Below are 25,079 nucleotides of genomic sequence, written 5' to 3' on the forward strand. Positions count from 1 at the left end.
CTATAACTGGCACAGTTAGATCTAATCTTTCGCGAAGGTATATACGGTTAGCATCTGTCACAAGTCAGAGATATTATCTGTCACTTTAAATAGGGGATCTCTAATTCATTACAATACCAAAGTTAAAAACATTTTTAAGAAGAATTATTTGATTTCAAGTAGCATTTAGGAAATACTTATAGTCCATTCTTTTGCTGATCCTAAACTAGGACAAATAATTTCAATAAATTGTATAGACCTCCGCAGAAACATTAAAATGTCATGACTGTGTCAGGCTTAGGCTGATTGACAAAAGGGCCACGTTGGTCTGGGGAATCTTTTTTTCATTCAAAGTTATTGTGATCATCTGGAATACAGTCTCTGAAATGGTGGTGGAAGCAGATTCAAGATTCAGCAGTTGAATCAATAGTTGACAGAAAAAAATATTACATGGCTATGGGGAAAGAGCAGGGAAACTGTGATGAATTAGATTTCACTAGCAAAGAGCTCCATAATTCTATGGTATGAGGTAGCATAAAATTGATTTCATTCATATCACAATTCAGCTGGACACCGAAATAAAAAATTATCTTAACAATAAAATGAAAGCTGAATTGTCATTAAAAAGGAAAGTTAACATTTAACAATTTACAATAGGAAAACAACTTGCATTTATACTGCACCTTTGACACATTAAAAAGTCCCAAGGCACTTCAGAGGAATGTAATCAAACAAAATTTGGCTTCTGGCCACGACAGAAGATATGAGGGCTGGTGACCAAAGGTTTAGTCAAAGGGGTGGGTTTTAAGTAGTGCCTTAAAGCGGAGAAGAGAGATAACCAGGAGAGGAGCGGTGGGAGGGGGGCGCGACAACGAGGGGGGGAGAGGGAGGGGGCGCGACGGCGGGAGGGGGAGGGGGCGCGACGGCGAGGGGGCGCGACGGTGAGGAGGCGCGACGTCGGGAGGGGGAGGGGGCGCGACGGTGGGAGGGGGAGGGGGCGCAACGGCGGGAGGGGGAGGGGGCGCGACGGTGGGAGGGGGAGGGGGTGCGACGGCGGGAGGGGGAGGGGGCGCGACAGCGAGGGGGAGGGGGCGCGACGGTGGGAGGGGGAGGGGATGCGACGGCAGTAGCGGAGGGGGCACGACGGCAGGAGGGGGAGGGGGCGCGATGGCGGGAGGTGGAGGGGGCGCGACGGCGAGGGGGGCGCGACGGTGGGAGGGGGCACGATGGCGGGAGGGGGAGGGGGCGCGACGGCGGTAGGGGAGGGGGCGCGACAGCGGGAGGGGAGGGGGCACGACAGCGGGAGGGGAGGGGGCGCGACAGCGGGAGGGGGCGCGACGGCAGGAGGGGGAGGGGGCGCGACGGCAGGAGGGGGAGGGGGCGCGACGGCGGGAGGGGGAGCGACGGCGGGAGGGGGCGCAAGAGAAATAGAGACAGGGAGAGAAACTACCATTTCCTACCTGTTATAGTCTCTAAGTGACTCGTGCACGTAGGTAGTGGCAGTTTCTCTTCCTTTGTTGTTAGACATTCTTGCCAAGCTGAGCAACCTGGAAGTTGTCGCGCAGAGCAAGTACAAGTCAGCAACAGAGGGAGTACAAATCAGCCCCTTTAACGCCCCTAACCGGCCATGCATGAAAATTTAAAGGACCCGCAGGCTTCAATAAATAGGCCACGCACAACAAAAAACATGAGGATGTTGGTGCCAGCTCACACTGGAGAAATTGATTTCAATTTCTCACCTTCCTAGTGTTGGGTGTTGCACACCCTGACTCTGGTACCATGAGCAGCACACAAGAACAGCATCAGGCACAGTGATATTCATATAGGATAGGTCTATTGGTCCACTATCTGCTAATTACACGGATCATGGAATCACGTTCAGCTCCTGCATTCGGCAAAAAATGCTCAACCGTTTTAATGGGTGTTTAATTATATTTTCCAACCAAGCTAATGGTGGAGTCTATATTTACCTGAGGCTCCATGTGCAGTTACTGCTTCTTCTTCTTCCTCCAGGTGTTCAAAAGCAGTCACAAAGTCATCCTCAATGGATGATACAGACTGATTAGTGTCGTCCTCCTCGGTGTGGTATGTGTCAGTTTGCTGGTTCAGTGCTGATTGGCCATCCTGAGAAAACTGAATTGCTCTTGTATATTTGCTAAGCATGGAGAACACAGAGTTGTCACTGTACTTTAGGGATGCTGGTGGGTGCCTCATCACACAGACCACTGCCGACAGGGAACACTGCAAACAGGTAGAAAAAAGACATTTCTTTTTTGGTACAAGAAGGCTAGTAAGGGAGAATATCAAGACAACAGAAATAAAGGATTATCTTTTTCATGCAAGCCTGTTCTTTAACCAAATTATAACAGCAGCATACACAAAGCTAAAACGGCCCTTAAAGCATGTTCCTAAATAAGAGAACAATACTCACTAGTCAATTGGTCAACAAGTATTGGTCCTGTCATGAACGGGTCTCTGCAAGCCACACCACTAAGCCAGATTCAAAAATGTGTATTACCCTATGTTAGCACCGTGATGACCCCAACATTGCACAGGCAAGGCCACATTTATTACCCATCCCTACTTGCCCTGAGAGGGTTTTTCTTTGAACCACTGTAGTCTACATGGTGACTGTGAATAATAGCTCTAGCCATTACTCCACAGGACTCCCAGAAAGGCCCGAGAGGCTGTCTTTTCCTACTGAGAATGACCCTTGTTTCTAACTAAAAATAACTAAAAATTCCTGAGGGAGACTATACTATGGCCACTGATGTCCTGGGAAAGTTCAGACCGGCCACATTGCTGGAGCGAGGCCCTGCCTTAGCACTATGTCACCAGGAAAACCAACAAGGCAAGATATCCCATGATAATGGTTCAAGGCCGTGACCTCATGGAGGCTGGCCTTGTGACCTTTCTCCTTCTCCATATAAAAGCTAAGGAGGGGAATGTCTTTGACTTGAAAAATACAACCAAAGTCACAAATGCAAACCTACTGAAACAAGAATCGCATGCAGCTGGTTAAGTTAAATGAGACGAATGGCCAACTCGAGTTCCTACCTTTTAAATGCCACACCATTAAAAATTACTTCAACAGTGGCTTTCCTTAAAGGTACCCATGAGACAGAAATACATCATCCCTTGACTAAGTCCAGATGGTAGCAGTAGCTGACATGCCCCCAGTCATTGCAAATATTTACCCTTTGGCCAGGAAGAACTGTTGTTCAATCTAGCTGACATAAAAGTTAAAGATCTAACAGATTATATCAAATTTGTTTATTTACTTCAAACACAATGGCAAAAAACCATTATAAGGTTCGGATGAAAAAATGTACTTTATGGGGCAAAATGGGCTGCACCTCATCTTGGAGGTAGTCTATGAAAAAGATAAACCCAATTATTTCTAGAAAAACTAACTACTACAGACAGGATTAATCCTTGAATTGTATATCAGTACAATCCTGGCAAAGAACCTATAGATCCTAGTGTTGCAAGAGATGCCCACTTGGGACTGGTACCTGCTCAGCCAGTGCCCAAATCACAACTTTCAACAATGGTGTTACAATTTTGAGGTTTATATGCTTACTGTTTTTAAGGACTGCAGTTTTTGGTTTATAAAATTATGATGTTTTGGGACTATAGCTTTAAATTTAGCATAAATGAGGGGAGTCACATGACCCATTCTGCAGTCTGCCTGACAGCAAGCCTGGATGGTTTGACTGTTAGAGACCAAAGGAAAGCTCAGACTGTTTTACTGAGAAGGTGATGCAAGATATTTGCACTTGGAGGCAATGCCCAAGCTGTAAGCAGTTGTGCTGTAAGCTATCTATTTACTTCTACAATGAAAGGGAGGTGGGATCAAGGATAACTAGTTAACATTTCTACTTAGATACAAAGCTAATGCGTTTCACATTGCCATGGGGAAGAGGATAGAGGAAGCAATTTTGAGATCAGGTTACAGGCTTCCCTATAAATCCATGAATATCACAGACAGATAGCAGTTTTGTCCTGTGTGGTCTGGAACCATCTAAGAGATAGAGAGCAAGGCCTCCACCTTAAGCAGAAAAATGCATCTTTCAGCACACAGAACACAGGTGGGCGTCGTGCTCAGACTGAAGACTGAATTTGTGAGGATTGAAAGGAGACTGGAAGACTCTCCTAGCCAGGGGCTGGAAGATCTACAGCACTTACTTTCAGGGAGGGAAGTAGGGAAGTCTAAGAGGGCACCAAGTTTGAAAAAAGGTGAATGGTGACATCACAGGAAAACCAAAATTTGATTGGCTGGTGAGTATTGCTGCTTAGGGACTGAATCTAAACAACTGGGAGCTTAGCAAACATTAAAAAATAGCTATTAATAACAAGTGGTGAGTCTTATCTTCTATTTTTAAGTAAGGTTTATTACAACTAATAAGGTGTATTAAGTATTAATTATAGAGTTTATCAATATTAGTAAGGTTTATTAATAGTAGTACAATTTATTAGTATTAGGAAAGCTTTATTAGTATTGGTAAGATTTATTACTAATAATAAGGCTAATTAGCAGTAACAAAGTTATTTGTTAATAACTAGAAAATGGCAGGGCTGCTCCAACCTCGAGTGTGCACATTCTGTGCTATGTGGGAATGCCAGGACATTTCCTGTGCCCTAGATAACTACTTGTACAGGAAGTGTTGTCAGTTTGAGCTCCGGGTTTTGGACTTAAGCAGCAACTGGTGTCACTGCAGTGCATCCAGGAGGTTGAGAGCTTTGCGGGTAGCACGTTTATAGATGTAGGCACCCTGCAGCTTAAGAGTATCTGAGAGAGGGAGAATGGGTAGTGCAGGAATCCCAAGTGCACCGTACTCTCCAACCGGTATTCAGTTCTGGCTACTGATGAGAGTGATGGTTCATCTAGGGAGTGCAGCCAGAGCCAAGTCAATGGTTTCCCGGGTGGCTCAGCTGTACAAGGAAGACCAGAGGAGCAATGGTGATAGGTGATCCGATAAACCGGGGAATAGACTTGCGTTTCTGTGGCCGCTTACATGAATCCAGGAAGGTTTGTTGCCTCTCTGGTGCCAAGGTCAAGAATGTCACTGAGCAGCTGCAAAGCACCCCAAGGGGGAGAGTGAACAGCCAGCAGTCGTGGACCACATTGGTACGAGCAACATTGGTAGAAAGAGGGATGCGGTGCTTGAGTCAGAATTCAGGGAGCTAGGTAAGAAATTAGCAAGCAAGGCCTCAAAATAGTAATCTCTGGATTACTCCCAGTGCCACCCACAAGTATAGAAATAGGAAGATAAAGCAGATGAATGCATGGCTGGAAAGATGGTGTTGGACGGAGGGTGTTAGATTCTTGGGACATTGGGACTGGCCCTGGGGGAGGATGGGACCTCTACAGGCCAGACAGGTTGCACTTGAACTGAGCTCAGACTAAGTTCTTTGCAGTTACTAGTGCTGTTGCGGGGGTTTAAACTAAATCTGTAGGGGTGTGGTAACCAGGAAGTTATATCAGAGTAATACCAAGATGCATGGAATAGTGAGAGAGACAGGTAGCACTAGAATAGGGAATAGTAAGTTAATAGTCAAAGTAAAGCGGAAAGTAATAACATCTAAATCAGCGTTAATGTGCATGTATGTGAATGCATGCGTGGTAAATAAGATTGGTGAGTTACAGGCACAGGGCACCATGTAGAAATATGATATTGTGGCGATAACAGAGACATGGCTCAAAGAAGGACAGAGCTGGGAGAGAAATATTCCTGGATACAAGATGTTCAGAAAGGCAAAAAAGGAAAGGATGGCAGTATTGATTAAGGAGAGCATTGCAATGCTGGAGAGAGAGGTTGTCCTAGAAGGGCCAAGGACAGAGTATATTTGGCTAGAGTCAAGGTACCAAAAAAGGTGCAGTTACATTGCTCGGTGTAATCTTTAGGACACCAATTATTGGGAAGGATGTAGAGGATCAAATTTGCAAGGAGATTACAAAGAGCGGCAAAAATTAGTGTTGGTTACAATGGGGGACTTTAATTACCCAAATATAGACTGGGATAGAAATAGTGTATAGGCCAGAGGAGCAAAAGTTCCTAGGATGCGTTCAGGAAAATTTTCTACAACCGTATGGTTCCAGTCCAACGAGAAAGGAGGTACTGCATGACCTGGTTCTTGAGAATGAGGTAGGTCAAGTGGATCAAGTTTTAGTAGGAGAACATTTAGGGGACAGCGACCATTGTATCATAAGATTTAGGACAGACTTCTCCAACCTTTTTGCATGGAGGGCCACACTTCAATTTTTCTCACACTTGAGTGGCCAATGAACAAATTTCAGAAAGATCAGGTTTGACACATTAAACATGAATTTTTTTTTAAATGATGTATGAAAAGAAACAACTTGCTAAGCAAAAAACTTGTCACAACAATAAATTGATAACAAAAAATGAGTGATAAAAAAGATCGACCATTAGAATGTGAAAGGGTGACAGTGTGTGTGTGACCAGCTCACTCCCAGTCTCAGGGTGCTCGCTCACTCACCATCATCCATGTGAGAGGAGTCAGAGCGCCTGTTGATGTGTGGGTGTGAGGGTAAATGAGATCCCTGAGACTGGGAGTGAGCCAGACATACACACTAACCCTCCCTCTCAGCACCCCACTTCTCGCACAAACCCAGTAGTGAGCCTATCAGCAACAAACACAGGAGAGAATCAGACTGATCGGAGGAGCAGTCCACTGCAGAAATCTTCAAACTTACTGACCCCTCTTACTGGAACATTCAACAATCATTTGGGGGCCACATAAAGGGGCAGCCCGTGAGCTGGACAATGAACTATCCAGAGTAAGGATAACTAACTGGGGAAAAGCCAACTTCAATGGGGTAAGAATCGATCTGGGGTGAATATACTGGGGCCAAAGGTTGGCAGGAAAAAAGGTAACTGAACAATGGGCTACCTCCAAAGAAGAGATGGTCTGGGCACAGTCAAGGTATACTCCCTCGAAAGGGAAAGGTAGGGTAAACAAATTCCCTCAAAAGGGAAAGGTGGGGCAAACAAATTCAGAGCTCCTTGGATGACAAGAGAGAGAGAAATTAAGATAAAGAAGAAAAAGTGTGCTTATGGCAGATGTCAGGTGGACAATACAACTGAGATCCAGAGGGGAGGTGAAAAAGCAAATAAGAGAAGCAAAGAGAGAGTACGAAATACCATAAAAGGGAATCCAAAAGTCTTCTATAGCATATGAATAGTAAAGGATGATAAAAGGAAGAGTTGGGCCAAATAAGGACCAAAAGGGGAGCCACACATCGAGGCAGAGGGCATGGCTGAGGTGTTAAATGAATACTTTGCATCTGTCTTTACCAAGGAAGAAGATGCTACCAAGGTCACGGTGAAAGGAGGAAATTCAGACACTAGAAAGGTGGTATTGTATATGCTGCCTGTACCTAAAGTTGGCAAGGCATTGGGACCGGATGAGATGCATCCAAGGATACTGAGGGAAGAGAGAGTGGAAATTGTGAAGGCATTGGCTAGAATTTTTCAGTCTTCCTTAGACACAGGGGTTGTGCCAGAGGGCTGGAGAATTGCAAATGTTACACCCTTGTTCAAAAAATGGTGTAAAGATAAACCCAGCAACTACAGGCCAGTCAGTTTAACCTCGGTGGTGGGGAAACTTTAGAAACAATAATTTGGGACAAAATGGACAAATTTAGGTTAATTAAGGAAAGCCAGCATGGATTTCTTAGGGGAAAAGTTGTGTTTAACCAACTGGGAGTTTTTTTGAAGAGGTAACAGAAAGGGTTGGTGAGGGCAATGCTGTTGTTGTGATGTACATAGACTTCCAAAGGGCATTTGATACAGTGCTGCATTACAGACTTGTGAGCAAAGTTATAGCTCATGGAATAAAAGAGACATTGGCAACATGGATATGAAATTGGCTGAATAACAGGAAACAGAGAGTAGTGGTCAATGGATCTTTTTCGGGCTGGAGGAACGTTTGTAGTGGAGTTCCCCTGGGGTCAATGTTGGGACGCCTGCTCTTTCTGATTTATATTAATGACCTAGGCCTTGGTGTGCAGGGCAGTTTCAAAATTTGCAGATGATAGGAAACTTGGAAGCATTGTGAACTGTGAGGAGAATGGTGTAGAACTTCAAAAGGACATAAACAAGTTGGTGGAATGGATGAGCAAGTGGCAGGTAAAGCTCAATGCAGAGAAATGTGAAATGATAAATTTCGGTAGGAAGAACATGGACAGACAATATAAAAGGGTACAACTCTAAAGAGGGTGCAGGAGCAGAGGGACCTGGGTGTGTATGTGCATAAATCATTGGGCCAAATGGCCTCCTTCTGCACTGTAACAATTCTGTGATTCTGTTGCACAGCGTAACCCTCACAGTGAAAGGCAGTTCTGCGATCAGAAGTTACCCGGTTGGGGAAGTAAAAAGGAAGCAAGCCATCGGGCAATAAGAATAATTTGAAATTGTCTCCTGGAGGATGAAGTGTCCACTTAAGGGGCAATGTAACATAGCGGGAGGTTTTCAGCTATGCTGAAACTTAAACAGAGAATCTCTGCTCTGTAGTTTAAAGTATAAGTTGACTATGAAAATATATTTAGTTGATAGTGGATTTTAGTCATTTGCTATAGTAAAAGTTTTAAAACCTGAAATCTTGACATGTCATTTTTTCAGCTGTTAACTGGAAAAGGCCTCTATGGAGATTCTAACATTGTGAACTGGTCGACTGAATGAATGAGCAATGGGCCTTCATAGTTTGCAAGGTAGAGGCTTGGAAAGCATGATCGGGAGAGCAGCGCAACAGAAAGGTGTATAACCCAATTAAGATAATGCACTTCACCAAGTGAAACGGCATCTGATAGTCATCGTCACTGACACATGATACCACAGTGGAAATAATAGAAGTGACAGAAGTAATCCTCTTCATCAGTCATTAAATACTACCATCCAGAAAAAAGACTGTATGGTTACAAGTTTCATGAAAGATTTTGAGAAAGGACAGATACCTAAAAGAAATTGTAAAGTTATAAAAATTAAAGATTGCTTGACTGCAAGATGACAACGTTTAACAAAACAGCAATAGAGCTTTCAAGTGTATGACAGCTATTAAGTAATAGTTCAAGGCACAGAACAGCGTGAAGCAACAGTACAATAGAGAGTTAACATACATGCAAGATCAGTTTAGGTAGGGCTAGATGACAATCAAAGAAAGATGATGATGTCTGGTGGTGAAGACTCGCCAAGGGGTGGGGTGAGGTGGGGAAGGGATGGGAGACAAGTATTCTAGACAGAAGCACAAGAGCCCAATGCTGCAATCCAAACAATATGGTTGTCAGTTTGTATCACAGAAAAGCTGCAGATTTGTATAGCTCCACGTGTCAATCCAAGGGAACTGAAAGACTAAAAGAATGGGCAGACTTCCAAATGTAATCAAAGTGATCAACCAAAAATGTTAAAAACAAAAAGCTAAAAGCTACTGCGGATTCTGGAAATCCAAAACAAAAACAGAATTACCTGGAAAAACTCAGCAGGTCTGGCAGCATCGGCGGAGAAGAAATCAGTTAACGTTTCGAGCCTTCATGGCCCTTCGGCAGAACTGAAGCATAGTTAGAAGAAGGGAGAAATATAAACTGGTTTAAGGTGGGTGGGGGAGAGAGACATTGAGGGTGTGGTGATTGTGGAGATGAGCAGATAATCAAAAGATGTCACAGACAAAAGGGTCAAAGAGGTGTTGAAGGTGGTGATATTTGTCTAAGAAAAGTGCTAATTAAGAATGGAAGACAGGATATTCAAAGTACAGCTCTAGTGGGGGTGGGGTGGAAAGACTAACAAGGTTTTAGTTTTAGATTTAAAAATAATGGAAATAGGTGGGGAAAGAAGAATCTATATAAATTATTGAAAAAAAAGAAGTGGTGGGGGGGGGAAAGAAACGGGGTGGGGATGGGGGGAGGGGGAGTTTAAGATCTAAAGTTGTTGAATTCAATATTCAGCCCGGAAGGCTGTAAAGTGCCTAGTCGGAAGATGAGGTGCTGTTCCTCCAGTTTGCGTTGGGCTTCACTGGAACAATGCAGCAAGCCAAGGACAGACATGTGGGCAAGAGAACAGAGTGGAGTGTTAAAATGGCAAGCGACAGGGAGGTTTGGGTCTTTCTTGCGGATAGACCGCAGGTGTTCCGCAAAACGGTCGCCCAGTTTGCGTTTGGTCTCTCCAATGTAGAGGAGACCGCATTGGGAGCAACGAATGCAGTAGACTAAGTTAGGGGAAATGCAAGTGAAATGCTGCTTCACTTGAAAGGAGTGTTTGGGCCCTTGGACGGTGAGGAGAGAGGAAGTGTTGCATTTTCTGCGTGGGCATGGGGAGGTGCCATAAGTGGGGGTTGAGGAGTAGGGGGTGATGGAGGAGTGGACCAGGGTGTCCCGGAGGGAACGATCCCTACGGAATGCCGTCAGGGGAGGTGAAGGGAAGATGTGTTTAAAAATGTTGTTTATTTTATTTCTCAGAGGGGTAACTTAAAATACAAGCATCACCACTTATCACCAATAGCTTCACGCAAACCTTGCTCATCCCCATGATACTTTAGATCAGCATTGGCTGGATTCCTAATCTCCCACAGGAAAATTAGGTAAAACTAGAACCAATGAATCCAAAATCAGTACCTGAACAAAGGACATATACTGTGGAAACCCAGAGACAAGGTGATGTTGAAAACAGGGAGTCACGATTTAAAAATGGAAAACAAACTACCACCAGGAAATGTTCTTGAGCCATGCTTCCTATCAAGATGTTGGTTGGATGAATGGAGCCTCCCCTCTCCCCCCGTCCCACCACCTGGGCCCTTGTTACATCAGAAGGCGGCCTAAAACACTGATACTCTTTCGAGTTATCAACAGTCACAGATTGCAACTCTTTTGAGTACACAATCACAATTCTTGGTTTCCAGGAGTGGGACATGAACCCACAACCCTCTGATTCAAAGGCGAGGGTGCTATGAACTGAGCCACAGCTGACACCTCCCCTAAAACACTGATGCTGTACTTGCTGTTGGTTACTTGGGAGTGGGGCTTTTATCAAGTGTTGTGGTTAGATCTTGGTGCTGGGGGCTTGTGGCCCTGCAAGACTTGCAACTGGTTTGTTCAACTGGAATAGGCCTCACCATAGCAGTTCACCTAGAGTTACGCTCTAGGTTCCACTTGCATCTTCTACAAATCTCCAGCAGGTTACCAGCCTAATTGCAGATCAGTTCATCAGTCTGAAAGGCTAATTCAGAAATCGTAGCTTGAAATCTGAGACAATGAACAGCAACCACCTTGTGTACACCAAGAAGAGCAGCAAAGCTCAAAAGTATAAGGTTCAAACATCAGCAAAGCAGTCTAAAGGTCTCCACTGGAGGAATACTAGATACTTATACTAGGCTAAGAGAAGCTCTTTTCACAACCAAGATCTGGTTCAAATTCTAGGAAAAGAATCCTGACCGGGGGACCTGATGACAGGATTTCCACATTCAGTCAATGCTCTGTGCAAGGACTCGCCAGGAATTTAGCCATTTGCTCCATGAGAACAGGAGATGATGGTGCAGTGGTAATCTCACTGGACTAGTAATCTCCACTGACCCAGGCTAATGCTCTGGGGACACAGGTTCAAATCCCACAACAGCTCCTGGTGGAATTTAAATTCAATTAAGAAAATCTGAAATTGAAAGCTGGTCTCAGTAATAGTAACCATGATTGTTGTAAAAACTCATCTGGTTCACATGTCCTTTAGGGAATGGAATCTGCCGTCCTTACCTGGTCTGGCCTGCATGTGACTCCAGACCCACAGCAATGTGGTTGTTCTCTGAAATGGCCAAGTAAGTCATTCAGCTCAAGAGCAATTAGGGATGGGCAGCAAATGCTGGCTTTGCCAGTGATGTCCACATCCCATGAAAGAAAAAAAAGAGATCCAGAGCCTGAACAAAGATCGTTGTAGTGCATAAATGTTGATGGGGTTCTTGTTAAAAGACAGATTAGCATTAATAGAGTGCCTTTCACCACCACATGACAGCCCAAAGCACTTTACAGCCAATGAAGAGTAACATAGACACTATTGTAATGTAGGAAACACAGCAGGCAATATGCACACAGCACGTCCATACTCAACGGCAATGTGATCATGGCCCGATCATCTGTGTTACTGATTTAGGTTGAGGGATAATTATTGGCCAGGAAACTGGAGGTAAATACCCTGCTCTTCTTCAAAATAGCATCATGGAATCTTTACTTCTACCTTATAGGGCAGATGAGGCCTCAGATTAACATCTCATCCAAAAGACAGCACTTCCAACAGGGCAGCATTCCCTTAACACTGCATAGGAATGTCAGCCTAGATTTTTGTGCTCAAGTTTCTGGAGCAGGAATTAAACCCAAAACCTTCTGCCACAGGAAGGCAGAATCCTCCTCCTGAAGACTTGCAAAGCATCTTTGAGGCCATGTTGGTGTTGAACATCAAAGCATCAATTCAAAGCATTTTAATTAAGTTTGGAAGGGGCCAGAATCTTCCAATTCTAAGAAAATAAGGTTAATGAGCATGAATAAATAAGCTAAAGTCAACATTCTCTAACAGATATATCGCTTTGGACACTGTTGGGGATGGCCTCTCAGGGGAAAGCAGCAACAGCCAAGTACACGGCACCGTGGGTGGCTTGGCTGCTCAGAGGGGCGGAAGGAAAACAAGTGGCAGGGCTATAGTGATAGGGGATTCAATAGTTAGGGGCACAGACAGACACTTCTGCGGCTGCAAACGTGAATCAAGGATTGTATGTTGCCTCCCTGGTGCTAGGGTCCAGGATGTCACAGAGCGGCTGCAGGACATTCTGGGGAGGAAAGGTAAACAGCCAGTGGTCGTGGTACACATTGGTACCAACGACATAGGTAAGCTAAGGGAAGAGGACCTGCAAGCTCAGTACAGGAAGTTAGGAGGTAAATTAAAATGCAGGACCTCAAATGTAGTGATCTCAGATTTACTCCCATTTCCACGTGCTAGCGAGAGCAGGAATAAGAGGATAGACCAAATGAACACATGGCTGGAGAGATGGTGTAGCCGGGAGGGATTCAGATTCTTGAGGCACTGGGACCGGTTCTGGGGAAGGTGGGCGGACGGGCTGCACACAGGCAGAGTTGGGACCAGTGCCGTTGCGGGGGCTTTTGCTAGTTCTGTTGGGGGGGTATTTAAACCAGTATGGCGGGGGATGGGATCCCAGGAGTAGGATCAGATAGGTCAGATTCAGATCAGAAAAATGGAGGTCGAACTTTAGCTAGGGATGTTGTGATAGACATGGAGTTACAGGAGAAGCAAAGTTTACAAAAAGTGTCTAGCGAGGGAAATTGACAGGGTTAAACTGTTTATACTTCAATGCAAGGAGTATTACAAACAAGGTAGGTGAGTTAAGGGCACAGGTAGACACATGGCAGCAAGATGTCATTGCTATAATGGAGACCTGGCTAAAGGAAGGACAAAACTGGCAGCTTAATATCCCTGGTTATAGAGTCTTCAGACACGATAGAGTAGGAGATAAAAAAGGAGGGGGGTAGCACTAATTCCAGTTGTGAGAAGGGATGGTATACTAAATGGGTCAACAAACGAGGCTTTATGGATTGAGTTTAGAAATAAAAAAAGGGCAGTCACACTACCGGGAGTATACAACAGACCCCCAAATAGTGAAAGGGAGATAGAAGAACAAATATGTAGGCAAATTTCTGCTTGTAAGAACAAGAGGGCAATAATAGTAGGAGAATTCAACCATCCTAATATCAACTGGGATTCAAACAATATAAGGGGCACTGAGGGAGAAAAATTCATGCAGTTTGTCCGGGGAAATTTTTTCAACCAATTAGTGACAAACCCAACGAGAGGAGATGCAATTCTAGACCTAGTCTTGGGGAACGAAGAAGAGCAAGTGGGTGAAGTGACAGTTGGCGAACATATCAGGGACAGTGATCGCAATTCAGTTAAATTTAGCATTACCATGGAAAAGGACAGAGATAAGGCAGGAGTAAAAGTTTTGAACTGGGGGAAGGCAAATTTTGCAGAAATGAGAAGGGACTTGGTTGAGGTGGACTGGACAGCACTGCTGGAGGATAAAACAGTGGAAAACCAGTAGGAAGCACTAAAAAGCGAAATCCTAATTGTACAAAGTAGATATGTCCCCTACAAAAATAAGAGTGGTACTGCCAAATCTAGACCCCCCTGGTTGTCTAGAGGAATACAGGGGATGATCAAACAGAAAAAGAAAGCATACGATAGGCACAAAGAACTAAGCACTGCAGGTAGCCTAGACGAATATAGGAAGTGCAGGGACGAAGTAAAAAAGGAAATAAGGAAATCAAAGAGAGGGCATGAAAAAAGATTAGCAAGTAAAGTTAAAGATAACCCAAAGATGTTTTACCAATACATTAATGCTAAAAGGTTAGTTAAGGAAGGTAGGACCTATCAGAGATGAAGATGGAAACTTGTGTGTAGATGCAGAGGCTGTGGGAAGGGTTTCGAATGAATATTTTGTCTCCATGTTTACAAAGGAAAGGGAGGATGTAGATATAGTAGCCCAGGAGGAACACTGCGAGATATTGGACGGGATAGTCATAAAGAGAGAGGAAGTACACGAAGGGTTGAAATCCTTGAAGGTTGATAAGTCACCCACTGGTGGATTATTTCCGAGGCTGCTGAAGGAAGTCAGGGAGGAGATAGTAGATGCTCTGAGGATGATTTTCCAATCTTCACTAGATACAGGGGAGGTACCGGAAGACTGGAGAAATGCAAACGTAGTTCCATTGTTTAAAAGGGGATCAAAGGAAATGCCAAACAATTATACAGTTAGTCTTACATCGGTGGTGAGCAAATTAGTAGAATCAATCCTGAGAGATAGGATTAACTGTCATGTGGAAAGGCATGGACTAGTCAGGGATGGTCAGCATGGATTTGTTAAAGGAAGGTCTTGCCTCACAAATTTGATTGAATTCTTTGAGGAAGTGACAAGAAGGGTTGATGAAGGTAGTGCAGTGGATGTTGTGTACATGGATTTTAACAAGGCATTTGACAAGGTCCCATATGGCAGATTGGTCAGGAAAGTAAAAGCCCATGGGATTCAGGGTAATGTGGCAAACCGGATAAAAGGTTGGCTTTGTAACAGGAAACAAAGGGTAATGGTCGATGGATGCCCTTGCGAATGGAAAATTGTCTCAAGTGGTGTTCCACAGGGCTCGGTGTTGGGACCCTTGCTGTTTGTGTTATATATTAACGATTTGGACCCGAACGTGGGGGGCACGATTGGGAAATTTGCAGATGACACAAAGATTGGCCGAGTAGTGGATAGTGTAGAGGATAGCCATAATCTCCAAAACAATATAGATGGGTTGGTGGAGTGGGCGGTAAAGTGGCAGATGGATTTTAACATAGAGAAGAGTGAGGTCATACATTTAGGGAGGTCAAACAGTTACAGGGATTACACAATAAATGGGAATATACTAAGAGGGGTAGATGAAGTGAGAGATCTTGGCGTACAACTACACAGGTCCTTGCAGTTCAAGTAGACAAGGTTGTAAAGAAGGCATATGGAATGCTCTCCTTCACTGGCAGAGGTATAGAATATAAAAGTAAGGATATAATGTTGGAATTGTATAAAACACTGGTGAGGCCACAACTGGAGTATTGTGTGCAGTTATGGTCACCACATTACAGGAAAGACATAATAGCTCTGGAGAGAGTGCAGAGGAGGTTTACAAGAATATTGCCAGGGTTAGAAAAGTCTAGCTACGAGGAGAGATTGGATAGGTTGGAGTTATTTTCCTTAGAACAAAGAAGGCTGAGAGGTGACCTGATTGAGGTGTACAAAATTATGAGGGGAATAGATAGAGTAGACAGGATAAAATTGTTTCCCTTGGTGGAGAATTCTAGAACCAGGGGACGTAGATTCAAGATAAGTGGCAGAAGGTGTAGGGGGGCCATGAGGAAGAACTTTTTTATGGAGAGGGTAGTGGATGTCTGGAATCTGCTGCCCAAGTTGGTGGTAGAGGCAGAAACTCCAAACTCTTAAAAAGTACCTGGATCTGCACCTTAAGTGTTGTAAGCTGCAGGGCTATGGGCCGGGTGCAGGAAGGTGGGATTAGAAAGGGCACCTGGATGCCCTCGGGCTGGCATGGACAAGATGGGCTGAATGGCCTCCTTCTGTGCTGTAACTTTTCTATGGTTCTATGGTTCTATTCTAGAGTCAGTGAGCATCCTAATCATAATGGGCTCGTCCTAGTCTCTACTCCGAGGGAACGGCATATTTCTTATGGATAAACGAGAGGTGAATGGGGACTTCACTTACGGGGAGGAGGTAAGAGGGTAAGAGGTTGTCTCCTAAGTAAAGTTTGGACTGGAAATGTATTACCACACAGCAGTTACAGAACAGAAATAGTGATTGTACATACAGAACCTTTGCAGAACTAGAGTTAAGTTGTTTTTGTGAGGCAATTTAATTAAGTTTTTTTGAAATGTATTCAAAAATAGAATGTAACAAATAGAACATAAATAGTAAGCTTCCAAAAAATATACCACTTTATTTTATCATTGCAACAAGTCTTGCAGTTTTCTGTTGACAGTGCAAGTTATTTGCATGCTTACCCATTTGCAGGCTCCAAGGTAGATTGTGGAACTACAAATTTCATCACATCCAAAATCATGAAATTGGAAATAATTGATGCTAACACCCTGTTGTTTAGTGAGCATCTTAATGCAAGACTGACAATGATATGCTTAACTGGAGTGGTTCTGAAACTGCAATTATTAGGATCCATTTTACTCTGTACCATAAAATGTATACAGCCTTAGACACAGCATTATATATAACTGTACAGCAGGTAACTGAAGACTCAGCTTCTTCCCATTAGGCGTGGTGCTATTATTACCTGGCTGATGGTGTTCTCTTTTGTCTTGGAGTGTTTCTTCAAATCTGTTAAAAGAGCAATTTCAGTGTCCTTTAGGCTGTCGAGCTTTAGTGAATTCAGCAAACCAGGAAGCTCCGGGTCTATTGCAGCCAGGGCCTATGCAAGGGAATCACAGGTTGCAGAGTGAGTCACACCACCTGCTATGGGTTTTAATAAATCAGGACAAATCAAAAAGCAAAGCACAGACTCTCAAGGATGAAAAGTGAGATTGTCCACTGCTGGTACATCCTGCATTTATTCTTTCAGGACTTACTCACTATGCGAATGGCGCAAATACAGAATACACAGTGCAGAAGAGAACCCTGGGGAGAGATTTTGGACACCACCAACTCCATGTGCCACAATTCTCTCCCCTCCCAACACCTATACCAGAAACATTATTTCCATGGGGCCCTGCAGTTTACCATCATAAGTTAATAATGCTCAAAATCAGGGTACAGGCAAGAGGGCTGAGATTGTGTGAGGGAGCTACAAGGAAAACAGAGCACAACATCAGAAGCAATAAACTTACCTCTTCATTGGTTTTGGCTTCTGTGGACAGCAGATTTTGCCACAATAATTCCCAAAGCATGACTCATTTACCTTGAGACAACTATAATAAAAAGTATAATCCTTTGCAGAGACCTGATCAGCAGCACTTGACAACAGACAACTGAAATCCAAGGTATTCCTATCAACATAAGCCATAAGTGGCCAATGCTTGGGTTGAAGGAGTTTAATGACCCCACATCCCATTGCTGGCTTGTCAACTGATGAAGGAAAATATAGTTGCTAGCCCATTTACTGAGACACCGGTTTATCCTGGTTTGAACCTGGCCTTTTATTACAATCATCAGCCAAGATCGCCTTTTGCTCCATGAAGTTAGGAAGAAAGACTTGCATTTAGACAGCGCGTTTTATAACCTAAGGATGGCCTAAGGCACTTTACAGACAGTGAAGTACTTCCAAGTGTAGTCACCGGTGTAATGCAGGAAGTGTGACAGTCAATGTGTGTGTAACAAGCTCCTGAAACAGCAAGGGAAATCTATAGACATTGATGATGATTGCACTTCTGACACACGGGATGCCAGATGTAAAACTGCAATTGTAGAGATGTAAAATTCTAACGCCGGTTCTGTCGAAACCTATGGGGAAACCCCAGCCTTAGCCTAGGAAGCCTGGAAAAAAATCACAGCTTGCAGAATAACTGTTCCACAAGAACATATCAGCTCTGGATGCTCTAGTGCAATGACAGAAGCAGCCTGAAAGAAAGCAACAATTTCGAATTCTAACCCTTTTCAAATATGAAGGTATTACCAGAAAGCTGGCTACTTATTCCTATCATGTTTGCCACAGATCAGGGGTACACATGGAATTCACAAAGTAAGATAGAAAAGCAGACACCCTGGAAATTACAGCTGTGCAGTCCTGAATGATGGATCAGCAATAACGCTTCATCCTGATTAGAAGTATGGTCAACAGACCAAACTTTAGATAACTCCTGTGATGTCAAAGGTATCAGACTGGTGGGCAGATTCACATGGCTATACAGAACGTCTCTACTCAAGGCCAGAGCATTTAGTATTCTAACAAGAGGGTGGAACGTATATTCTGGCATTGAAAAACCTATGCCAAATTAATCAACCTTGGTTACTAGAACACAAAAAAAGTCCATTCCACGATATGGAAACATTTTTTGCTATTTTAGGAAATTACAAATTTCTATCTAGGACAATCAACAGTCTTCACAAAATCTTGCTTCTAAAAAAGATTCTCTGCCCTGGGCATTAGCCAACATAGCTAAATCCAAAAACCTTTCACAAGATACTCATGTGTGCAGAAGTTCATTTGTTTAATGCATCCACCCAGGAGGATCCTAGCGTGAATTATTTCCTAGATGAGAGGGTTTTTGTCTCCGCTGAGCTATCTGGAAGGGTGGGCCTGCAGGTGCAGGCTTGTGGGTCTGTGAACGTGTGCGTCTGTGTGTCTAGCTCCCTGATAACTGCCCTAAATTTGCCTTCGAGTCTTGTCTTGTCCTGCTCTCAATGTTTCTTTAGAATAATATTCCAGATTTACCTTTTTCATTCCATTAACTATCTCATATGTTGATAAGACCACTTCTCAGACTGCTCCTTCCTAGGAGGAATGTCCAAGTTTCTCCAGCCTTTTATCAGAGCTCTAACACTGGGAAGCAGCTTTTCACTGCACTGTCTGAATGCACTTGTGCTTTAGTGAAGACCACTGTCCGCATCTACGTCCAGTCCACTTTAGCACCAGTCACAATTTAGAACAGCGCCCAGCTGATGTTACAGTCCATCTGTCCCTGGAGTGCAAATCTTGGTTATGAGAAAGACATCAGTCATCAGAGAGGGTCACAAGAGTCTGACCATTATAAAATGTATTACCAGCTCAAGGCAACTACTGATATTTGATCATTTTCTGCAACAATAGAGTATTAGGGCAAAAAGATTCCAGTTAAAACAACAGGGCAAATCTTATTGCTGAAAAGAAAGACATGTTACTGAAGCTTTTTGTCAAATTAGGACAAACAGAAGAACGCCAAATAATTTGGCAAGGTGACAAGCTTCAGCAATATGTCTCTCTTTCAGCAATATTCAAGTTCTGAACTGAACAAATAGTCTGGCATCTAGAGCTCCAAAGACAACAAATGGCATGTTTAATCTCAGGAGCAGGTAATCTAGCAAGATTCTACATTTTAGGATTGAGCACTTGAGCTACATGGTCCAGTAATGTCCAAGCAGTGAGGGCACACAACACATTTTTGGAACCAAACACAAAGGAAAGGAAAATGTTGCCATCCTCACATCCACTGTAGTTCATCTGCAACTGCACGTCACATCCGTCATCCAACCACACCTAGGTCGATCCTTCTTTCCACTGCCCTCCACTTTGCCCCGTAGAAGAGATCTCTGTAGCTTTTCAGCTCTGATCAAATGGCCGAAATGCCGACATTTTCTTTTCTGGATGTCACTTTTTTGAGTTCTTTTTGCTCTTGCAGTTTCAAGCACCTCTTCATTGGTCTTCTGGTCTGTATATGCAACTTTAAGCATACATCTTCCCCCACGTTTCAAAGGCCTCCATTTTCTTGCGCATACATTTACTTGTTGCCTAGGTTTCTGAGACATACAGGAAAGGGGATACAGTATAGAATCTTGAGTTTTTTCCTCGTTACAAGCTCACGTTTTCTTGTTGATAACACATCCTTCATCTTCAAAAAATTACTTCTGGCTTTCTCTGTCCTTCTAACTTCAGCATCACATCGACCATCTTCTGTTATCATTTGTCCTGAATAGACAAACTTATCCACTTGTTTCAGTGTGACACCATCCACTTCAATTTTCATTCTAGTTTCTTCTAATTTATTCCTAACTACCCCTGGAACTCCATCATGGCCATGCCTTCAGTTGCCTAGGCCCAAGCTCTGAAATACCCTCCCTATACCTCCCTGCCTCACTTTCCTCCTTCAAGTCACTCCATAACACCTCTTTGAACAGGTTTTTGGTCATGATATTTCCTACTGTAGCTCAGTAGCAAAATTTGTTTTATAATGTTCCTATGAAGCACCTTAGGGTGTTTCATTACATTAAAGGTGCTATATAAATTTGGTTCAATGATATCCCTGTGAAATGCCTTGGGACATTTTACTAAGTTAAAGGCACTATATTAATACTAGTTGATGCTGGGTAAATAAAGTCCTCTCAAAGACTAAAGGTGACTCTACAAGAAAATAAATCTGTCTTAAATAAACTTTCACAGTCGACTGTGCAAAGTCCTCCTCAGACACCACCATCATCGTCCCTGGGTATTTCCTGTCCTAATGACAGGATGGACTCACCAGAGATGGCAGCACAGTGGCATACAGTTGGGAGGGAGTGGATCGAAGAATCACCAACAGTGGCTCCGGACCCCATGAAGTCTCATGTCATCAGGTCAAACATTGGATAGAAAACCTCCTGCTGATTATCACCTACCACAATCCCTCAGCAGATGAATCAGTGCTCCTCCAAAACCAGAGAGTTGCAACAACCCGGTATGTACTTTGGGTGGGGTCTTCAATGTTCATCACTAGAAGTGGCTCAGTAGCACCACTAATCACTGAGCTGGTTGAGTCCTGAAGGACATATCTGCCGGATTGGGCCTACAGCAGGTGGTGAGGGAGCAACAAGAGGAAAAAAACCTACCTGACCTCATCCTCACCAATGTACCTGTCGCAGATGCATCTGTCCATGACAGTATTATTGGGAGTGATTAGTACACAGTCTTTGTGGAGGTGAAATCCCATCTTCACATTGAGCACACTCTCAATCAAGCTAGGGCATCAAACTTAGTTCAATGAGGCGTATAGGAGGGCACATTAGATGCAGCACCAGATGTATCTAAAAATGAGATGCCAACCCGGTGAAGCAACAACACAGGACTACTTGCATGCCAAAAAAATGGAAGCAGCATGTGATGGGCAGAGCTAAGCAACCCCACAACCAACAGATCAGATCTATGCTCTGCAGTCCTGCCATTCAATTGTGAATGGTGGTGGACAATTAAACAACTAACCAGAGCAGGAGGCTCCACAAATATCCCCATCCTCAACGATGGGGAAGCCCAGCACATCAGTGCTGAAGGCAAGGTTGAAGCGTTTGTAACTAGCTTCAGTGAGAAGTGCCAAGTGGATGATCCATCTCGGCCTCCTCCTGAGGTCCCCAGCCTTATAGATGCCAGTCTTCAGCCAATTCGATTCATTTAACATGATATCAAGAAACAGCTGAAGGCACTGGATAGTGCAAAGGCCATGAGTCCAGACAATATCCCCGGCTGTTGTACTGAAAACTTGAGTTTTACAACTAGCTGCAGGGTATGGCTGATCCTGGGCATTCAATCACTTGGAAGTGAAAGAACAACGCATCAGTCCTAAACGAACCCAAACTGAGCGTGAGTGAGCAGGCTATTGCTCCCTACCTGCACCCATGGCCAAACTGCTTCAGTACAGCTACAACACTGGCATCTACCTGACAATGGAAAATTGCCCAGATACATCCTGTTCACAAAAAGGACAAATCCAACCAGGCCAATTACCAGTCTATTCTTCATCATCAGCAAAGTGATGGAAGGGGTAATCAACAGTACAATCAATCAGCAGTAACCTGCTCAATGACACTCAGTTTGGGTTCGGTTAGGACTGCTGCACCGTTTCTTTCACTTCTAAGTGATTGAAAGCCCAGGATTGGCCATACCGTGCAAAGGTAAAGGCGCTTCCACTAGATCCACACTACCACGACCGAGAGTTGCAAAGGTTTTGGAAGGAAATGCACCATGGATGGAAGATTGCACTGTCGGAACCCTGTTTACACGGAAACTGCTGGCTGTGAATAATCAGCCAAGAAGGAAAGGAACTGGAATTCTGCTTAAAACTGTGTGGCTAAAACTGAGACCAGACAAGAGGAGTAACTGACCTAGAAACTCAGTGAAATAGTCTCTGTTGTATCTGCTAGGTGAACTATAGTGATTCAAGAAGGTGGCTCACCAACATCTTATAAAGGCAATTAGGGATAGGACATAAACGCTGACCTTTACAGCCAATGAAGTGCTTATTTTCTGAAGCATACTCACTGTTACAATGCAGGAAACAGCAGCCAATTCACGCGCAGCAAGCTCCCACAAGCAGCAATGTGATAATGACCAGGTAATCTGTTTTTAGGATGCTCATTGAGGAATAAGTATTGGCCAGGCACCCCTGTTCTTCCTTGGAATAGCCCCAAGGAATTTTTTACATTCACATGAGAGGACGACAGATGGGGCCTTGCTTCAATGTCTCAGAAAGCCAGCATCTCAGGCAGTGCAGCAAGCCATCTGTAATGCACCAAGGTGGCAGCCTATATTTGTGTGTTCAAGGCCTGAAGCAGGACTTGAACCCACAACCTTCTGATTCAGAGGCAAGAGTGCTACTAACTGAGCTACGGCTGACACTATTGCAGCATATTTCATAAACCACTGAAAATAGCCTAATGCACAACACCAACAGTAGGACTTCACCTAACCAATCCCTCTAATTGACCAATAAGAAGCAAACAATTAAAGAAGTCATACCTGTCAGATGGCAGGCACTGTTCAACAGTACACAGCCTAAGAGTCACAGTCCGAGATGCGTGACATTATCTGAATCACCTTCCCTCCTCCTACTCCACTTTTCTGCAAGACCCAAAGATCAGAGAAACTTCCAGAGGAGATTACTCGGATTGATTTGCTCGTACTCCTTGAGTAGACAGGATTTTCCAGGTATGCCATCTAAGCCAAGGCCAGGAAATGTTGTTACTGCCTCAGTATGGATCTCCTACTACTGGAGGATACTGATCACTCACCATAGATGGATGATGTTCTGTATTAGCCAGTGATTCCAGGACAGTGGGAAAGTGATCTTGACCAAAAGGGTGACAGAAATCTGGAACATGCTGCCCCAAAAATGGTGAATGCTGGGACAATTGGAGCTCTCCAGGCGAGAACGATAGATTTTGGTTAGGTATAGCTATCGAGGGATATGGAGCTCAGGTGGGTAAATGGAGTTGGGGTTCAGATCAGCAATGAACTCACCAAGGCACAGAGCTTGAGGGACTGAATGGCCTCTTCCTACATTACAACAGTCACTACACTTCAAAAAGTATTTAATTGCCTGTGAAGCACTTTAGGAATCCCAAGGTAGGTGAAAGGCAATGCAAGACTTACATTTTTTTTATTAGTACATGGGATGTCGGTGTCATTGGCTAGGCCAGCATTTATTGCCCATCCTTAATTGCCCTTGAGAAGGTGGTGGTGAGCTGCCTTCTTGAACCGCTGCAGTCCATGTGGTGTAGGTACACCCACAGTGCTGTTAGGGAGGGAGTTCCAGGATTTTGACCCAGCAACAGTGAAGGAACGATGATATATTTCCAAGTGCGCATGGTATGTGGATTGGAGAGGAACTTGCAGGTGGTATGTTCCCATGTATCTCTTGCCCTTGCACTTCTAGGTGAAAGAGGCTGTGGGTTTGGAAGGTGCTGTTGAAGGAGCCTTGGTGAGTTGCTGCAGTGCACCTTGTAGATGGCATGCACTGCTGCTACTGTGCGTCGGTGGTGCAGGCAGTGGATGTCGAAGGTGGGGGATGGGGTGCAAATCAAACATGCTGCTTTGTCCCGGTTTGTGTTGAGCGTCTTAAACGTTGCTGCACTCATCCAGACAAGTGGAGAGTGTTCCATCACACTCCTGACTTGAGCCTTGTAGATGGTGGACAAGCTTTGGAGAGTCAGGAGGTGAGTTACTTAACAGGACCCACGCCGGTTAAAGTCAAAACTAAGACTCACAGCCTTTCCTTGCTGAGTTTATTGACTTTGTTCAGTGTCAACAGTCCTCACCCACACCCAGCTATCCCTGATTTGCGTCTTCAAATACCCATTACCTGCTTCCTTTGACAATGTAGTTGACATTGCCAAGCCTTCATGTAATTAATAAGACATTGACATTATTCACTGCAGAATTCCCAGCCTCTGACCTGCTCCTGCAGCCACAGTATTTATTTGGCTGGTCCAGTTCAGTCTCTGGTTAATGGTAACCCCCTAGGACGTTGATGTTCCAATGGATGTGCATTAACCCCAGTCTGTTTGGCGATTTAGCAACCATTCTGTTGTTTGCCCAGAGATGCACTGTCACCCAGCAAAACTTGGAAATGTATCGATGTCAATTGCACTACTCACAGCATAGGGGCAGAAGGTAGTTGTAGTGGTAATGTCACTGGATCCAGAGGCCCAGCCTAATGCTCTGGGGACAGGGGTTCAAATTCCACCACTGCATCAGCTGCAATTTAAATTCAAATCTGGAATATAAAGCTGGTCTCCGTGATGGTGGCCATGAAACTATTGTTGATTGTTGTAAAAACCCATCTGGTTCACTAATGCCCTTCAGGATCTGCCATCCTTACCTGGTCTAGCAGAGATGGGACCCCAGACACATAGTAATGTGATTGACTCTCAATTGTCTTCTGAAATGGCTGAACAAGTCACTCAGCTTAAGGGCAATTGGGAAGGGCAACAAATGTTGGCCTTGCCAGCGACGCCCACATCTCATGAAAGAAAACACTGAAGAAACTGGAGAAAGCTAAGCTAGCATTTCAGTAGTTAATTAATTTGCTCTCTCAAAGATGCAT

General features: G+C 44.1%; 1 protein-coding gene across 1 annotated transcript in view; it reads right to left on the reverse strand.

Annotated features, from left to right (window-relative positions):
• Nucleotides 1-25,079, reverse strand: part of akap11 (A kinase (PRKA) anchor protein 11) — a 118,177-nt gene that overhangs the window by 41,474 nt on the left and 51,624 nt on the right. The window contains 2 exon segments of the mRNA XM_078560612.1: nucleotides 1,950-2,220; nucleotides 16,874-17,008. Coding sequence (XP_078416738.1) covers nucleotides 1,950-2,220; nucleotides 16,874-17,008 — 406 coding nt within the window.

Source organism: Cetorhinus maximus, chromosome 16 (assembly GCF_964194155.1).
Source record: "Cetorhinus maximus chromosome 16, sCetMax3.hap1.1, whole genome shotgun sequence".
Classification (NCBI taxonomy): domain Eukaryota; kingdom Metazoa; phylum Chordata; class Chondrichthyes; order Lamniformes; family Cetorhinidae; genus Cetorhinus; species Cetorhinus maximus.